The sequence below is a fragment of the Anas acuta genome, chromosome 5 (genome assembly GCF_963932015.1).
Source record: "Anas acuta chromosome 5, bAnaAcu1.1, whole genome shotgun sequence".
Classification (NCBI taxonomy): Eukaryota; Metazoa; Chordata; class Aves; order Anseriformes; family Anatidae; genus Anas; species Anas acuta.
The window spans coordinates 14832531-14838785 of record NC_088983.1 but is presented as its reverse complement, the minus strand read 5'-3'; the positions used below and the strand labels follow the sequence as shown (position 1 = coordinate 14838785).

Genomic DNA, 6255 nt, shown 5'->3' with positions numbered 1-6255 from the left:
CCTTAGGCCAAGTAATTAAAAAAAATAAAAAAATAAAAATGTGTTTCAGGTCTTCACCAAAACAAAAGTTTTAATCAAGATGCCTAAAAAAAATATTTTGACAGAAGTGAAGCATGTAGCTTCATTTGAGATATATTTTTATACTGCTTCATTTATTTAGTAAAATAAATACATGTTGAAATAAGATGCTATTTAAATAAAATATTTATATCCTTTAAATCTTCAAATTATTTTTTTTGTGTTTTTATTTATTTATTTATTTTAGAATTTCCTTCATTGTTATGGTTTTCAATCAGAACAATTTCTCAAGATTCTGTCAATTTTACCCTAACATTGTATATTCTTAATGAATAAAAAGAGAGTTGGCATCAAAGTATTTTTTATGACGACAGGGAAGTTCATAAGATATCATAGCTCAGCCTTCACAGTCTTTCTTTTTAACTCATCAAACAAGAAAGGACACAAAGAGAAAGAATTCAGAGAGATGGTGCATTTGTTAGGTAGATAGCCAATGGGAAGAATGCTTTCATATAAGTAATTAACACTCCAGTGCCCTCATAATTTCTCACAGCTCTTTAAAAAGAAGCTGAAAATACCTATTTTTTACACACATGTACTTAAGAGAGATTTTGTATTTAAAAATCTGATACATTGATATACCAATATATATCTTCTTTTTTTCTTGTTGTTTTTTCATTATTTTTAATATTGCTTTAATCAGAGGACAATTAAAATGAAAAGCATAAAAATAAGTTTATAAACAATTAGTCTCAGGCTACAAAGACTGAGGCGATCACACAAAATGCACATTCTATATGGGTACATGCCTGATAAAATATAGCCATCATCATGCACTCCTGAAAAGTAACATTCACAGAAACTCATGTGATAATCAGTAATAGTGGAGTGCAAAGGACATCAGTTTTCAAAAACAGAGGAAAGATTTAGTGGCTCCAAGTTTCAGCATCCTTTCCCAAAGAAAAAGCCCCAGCTCCTTGGCACAACCCATCACGGATGCAGTGCCACCTTCCCTCCCTGGGGCTGGCCAAGGAAGGAGCTCCCACCACACTGAAAACTTAGTGAAAAGTTTGGCTTTGTTTGTGTTGGCACTGAGAGGGTGGTTTGGAGCTGTTGATAAAATTGCTATTGTTGCAGACATAGTTAATCACACAAAGGAACTTTTAACTGCCACCAGCCTACAGGTCGGTAAAACTTTCATTTATGGTTACATGAACACAAAATCCAAGGCATATGGCTTATATAGTTTTGCAAGAATGAAATATCTAACATGCCTCGAAAATTACTTCAGCTGACATTTAGGAAAAAAAAAAAAATCCTAAGGCTTTCTGCCAAATTTTATCATACACAACATGCTTGGCCAACAAAACACTCAGACAGCACGACAGCACTCAGTCCTGCCTCAGGATTTATCTTTGAATTCTCTCGGTAATCACTGTACTGCTATTTGCCAACTTTTCCTGAATTTGAAGCTTCACCTACACTTCCAAGAAACACAAGGACAAGGTATTTCTATCTGTTTTTAATGTTTTATCTTTACTAAAAGTCTTTCAAATGCTTTTCTATTAAAAAAAATATATATTCTTTTGTGCTCTTGGCTCTGCTATGTCTAGTAAAAGATCCCCTTTCTCTTTCATTGTGCAGCTAACTTTGAAGGTCCTCCTAATCTGTAAAAATATGTTGTTTCAATCCTTGAATCTCTGTATAGCTGAATATACTTATCTGATTGCAGAATTTTCTCTTTCAAAGTTATCTTTGCTTTTAAAATTGTTTCCAGAACTCAAAGGTTTCCAGAAGACATGATCCTAACTAGGAATTATTTATTAATAGTAATAGTGGTAATATAGTCAAAGAACATGGAAACTAATCTGAAATTAGTTCAAAGTAGAAAAAAAAATATGTCATTATTTGCATAAAAGCAGGAATACTGGAATGCATTAAGGCTATAAACTGAAAACCATTCTTGTGGCTACTTGTCAATCAGCTTTAAATCAGCTTTAAATACTTCAAAACACAAAATAAAATTGCCTTTGAAGAAGAAATTAATTAAGCAATTGCAAATGAATTGCATTTTCTCTCAAGAATAAATCTGGAGCTATAAGTTCATGTGGCTTGTGGCTTGTGGTAGCACTAGGGCTTTAGCTAGTAGACTTTGAAGAAATTTATCCCAGTAACACAAGCTCTACAGAAACTTCATGCACAATTGCTACTTGAACAAGTCAGATCTAGCTGTGGCTAAAATCTCAGTTGCAATGACAAGCAAATATTCCCAAAGTTTTTAATTTAGCCCACGATGGATGAATTTGGGGCTCTAGCCCACATGTGCCATATGAAGTGCACAACCTGGCTGACAAACCGACTGATAGCAAGAAAATATCAGGAAATGAGCAAGCAAGGAAAACAAGCATGTCTTTCTCCTCTATATTTAGTAATAGTAATAATTCAATTTACAAAAGGAAATGTTTAACTGGTGTCTTTCTACATTGCTCTTGACATGTATTTTTGATATACAATGCTACAGATTTTCTTCCATTACTCTCCCACCGTAATCAGTCTCCTGCTATGACAAAGGTTAGACTTCTGCTTCCTTGATGCTGATAATTCATTCATTTACTCTTTGCACCCTCTTTGCAGTTATAGATCCTCACAAGTTATCTTAGATTGCACAAGATGGTTGGTGAACTCAGTGAACTCTGACTGCTGTGAGGAAAGGTGTGTAAAGCCATGGAGCTGTGCTAGTTTGAATTGCAGCCCAGCCCCCTGACAAGCCTGCCAGCTTGAGCATGGTTATGAACTCAAATAAAACTTGACTGTGCGCTTAATTCTACAGTAATGAAAAATGGTCTGTGCGTTAGGTACTGATTCATATGAAGTGGAATATTAGTACTCTTAATTCCTTTCTCCACCACAGAGATATGTACTGCAAACTGCTCAGACAGACATCACTGAGGCTGTACATACATGTAAAAGAGACAAACCCTGACCTTAAATGCTCTTTTCAGAAGCTCTATCCTTAGCTATCTCTTTGGTGTAAAAACTGAAAGAGCAGACAAATAGCTGTAAGAGGAAGTTAACATTCAGGGCAACTGATTGCAAAATATTGTGGTTTGTTTTTTTTTTTTTAATGGTTCTTTTTTTATGACTGACACACTTGCCTTGCATATGAAATACAGAAATGTAAGATGTCGCCACAGACTCAGTAATCTCTTACCTACTGAAACAATTCTAAGAGTCAATGCCTGTAATAGACAAGATCCAGGTAATATGGTCATGCATGACAACACTGGGAGAATAAAGTCTCTGTAGGAGGCAGCGCTGGTAATTTGGTGGAGCTTCACAGGGGTATAATGTTTTATCCATGCTCTCATTCCTGCGCAATCTCACACTGAGTTACCATTACCACAAAGAAGCAGATGTATTTCCAATGCTATGAAATACTAAATGCTTTGGTGTCTGGGGTTGCCTCTCTCCAGCTGAATTCAGGTGGAATTTTTAGAACTGGAGCTGCCTCTGTTTAGACAGGAGAAGCACACTGAATTTGGAGCTGCAGAGGCATTCCCTCCAGGTAGGATTTTGAGCACATGGTGTAGGAGAAGTCAGTGTTTTATTATTACAACTGCTGACATTTGAGGGCAAAAAAAAAAAGTCTAATCTAGCAGTAATTTTAATCCCAAAGTCTGGGATGGAGGAACTGACAGAGAAGAAGAGAATGCAATTTTAACCAAACAAGTTACACACACAGACAGTGATTAGCAGTCCCAGACATGGCAAAACTGGCACCATCCTGCTAAAGTTATACATAGCACACAAGAGTATGAGAAAGGGCAGGACAAGTTGCGAGCTATGCATCATGTCACCAGCATGACTGCCCCTACTCTCAGGGAGCTGGACTTCTGCTATCTCTGTTGCTTTCACCAGCCTGACGTAGACACACAGAGTTACTTACACTAAACTGATACATGCCTTCCTCTCTGCAACCTTGAACAGAGGCAACAAAGAGAGGAACTTTCACGGGATGTAAAGGAATTTCCATTGTTATCAATTTGTGAATATTTCTCACCATTGCCCACAAGAATCATGGATTGATCTAGCCTATACAATCAATGAGCACTAATAAAGAATTTCCAACAGTTAAATGTCTGTTACACAATCAATAGGAGACAACTTTTAGAATGTTATGGCTCTTTTTTGTAGTCCTTTTCTCTTGCTTTAAAGATGTTCTTCTGTTCATTTCAGAATTTTGAAAAATGGCTGAAAGTCTTCTTCTGAATATTCCCTTCTCAAACCAGAGTGAAAACAAGAGCAACTTAACTAGCTGCCCAGACTTGAATGACTGGTGGGAAATCGTTTACTACTTAGTACCCAAGTACATCAACGCCATCTGTGTTATCGGAATGCTTGGAAATTTGCTCGTTCTTGTTGTTTACTCACTGTGCAAGGGCCCCCTGAAGACAGCTGAAATCTACCTTATGAACCTAGCTGTTGCTGACTTTATATTCCTCACGTGCCTCCCTTTCTGGGCAGAGAATGTCAGAAACAAGTTTCACTGGCCATTTGGCAATTTCTTTTGTCGTAGCACCAGTGCATCCGTTCACCTAAACATGTATACCAGCATTTACTTGCTAGTGGCAGTCAGCATGGATCGCTATTTGACTTTTGTTCATACCTTGACACACGGAAGGATACAGAACAAAACCATGGCCAAAGGGATCTGCTTGCTTACCTGGTTCTTTGGGATCCTTGTAAGCATCCCAATCTTTACATTTCGGACTGTAAAACACTTTCCCCAGTGGAATATCTCAGCATGTATTTTAGACTTCCCCGACCCATTGTGGGCAATAGCCGAGCGCCTGGTATTCAGCACAGTGGGGTTTGCATTGCCATCTATAGCAATCATCTTCTTCAATTTCTCTACCATTCACTCCCTACAAGAACACACAAGGGAACGAAGAGCACTCAGGACACAATATTGCAAGAACCACAAAGACACGAAGGCCACCAGGCTGATCTTCTTAGTGGTGCTGATGTTTCTTTTGTGCTGGACTCCATGTCATCTTTTTACGTTCCTTGATGTATTATTCCAGATGGAAGTGGTCAAAGGCTGTTTCTGGGAAGAACTGATCAACTTTGGCGAGCAGTTTAGTTCTACTCTGGCTATCACCAACAGTTGCATTAACCCTATAATTTACGTCTTTTCTGGGAAATATTTCAGACAAAAGGCCTCAGAAGTTTTTTCACAGTTTTTCCCCTGTGTTTTTTTTTTGAGCTGGGTATCACTCAAAGAGAAGATTTCAACATGTTTCCAGCCAAAATTAGTATAAAATAATGATTTTCAGTTCCATCTTCATTTTGATAATTCAACTTATTTCAAATGGCATTAAAAGTGAACATGAATTGCACTGATCTAGTATTCACAGACTAAGTTAATTATTTATTAAAGTCAATCACTTCACTGATTATTTGCCCCAAGTTTGCTTTTCCTTTTCTGTGTTACCCATCCAAATGTATGACATGTGATACCAGAATTTTATACAAAATGATCTAACCTGTTTCATTAATTACTAGTGACTGGAAAGAAAAGCTCTTTGACAATGTATCAGAAGTCTGGTTTCTTTACAGAACACTATACATTGAAAAATTTACATTGTATCTATGATGACAACTATTATACCACCAGTAACACCATGCAAAATATTATAATGTGTATTACAGAGCAAATATGAGCTTAATCTCCAGATGACAACTGCAATGATAGAACAGCTCCCATTATTTTTAACAGTATTTTAAGTGGTTTGTATTTTCAATGTAGCATATAGAAAATTTGAATAATTGTTTGTTCATTTCAAATGTATATGGTGCATAAATATTGTATAAGACACTATACCACAAAGGAAGTGTATATGAGTTGTAATAAAAAGCAAAACAATGTGGTATCATTCTCAAACTCTGACAATTTCTTGGATCGAGTAAAATGTTACACAACCACTCATAAAGTAGGCAAGGATTCTTTTTATTTTCTGTATATGAAAATATCACTGATGAGCATTGACACTATATTTTTTCATCTGAGACAAATCCTTAGATACATACTTGTATTTTTATGAATCAAAAATAGTAAACAGCATAACATCCCATTCCACCATAACCTTCTTTTTTACATTATTTTGTCTTTTGTCTCTTTCCCTATCCCTTTGGGCAAGATCAATATATAGGTCTGTGATTAAAAATCCTTGCTTC

General features: G+C 36.3%; 1 protein-coding gene across 2 annotated transcripts; it reads left to right on the top strand.

Moving 5' to 3' along the window:
• The first annotated feature begins 1218 nt into the window (after positions 1-1218).
• BDKRB1 (bradykinin receptor B1) lies at positions 1219-5962 on the top strand. Of its 2 annotated transcripts, none has more exons than XM_068682812.1 (2): positions 1219-1524; positions 4255-5962. In XM_068682812.1, the coding sequence occupies exon 2, from the start codon at positions 4266-4268 to the stop codon at positions 5337-5339; it is 1074 nt and encodes a 357-aa protein (XP_068538913.1). In that variant the 5' UTR covers positions 1219-1524; positions 4255-4265; the 3' UTR covers positions 5340-5962. The 2 variants fall into 2 exon arrangements, with proteins under 2 accessions (XP_068538913.1, XP_068538914.1); XM_068682813.1 differs by lacking the exon at positions 1219-1524 and adding an exon at positions 2571-2589.
• Positions 5963-6255: the final 293 nt, after the last annotated feature.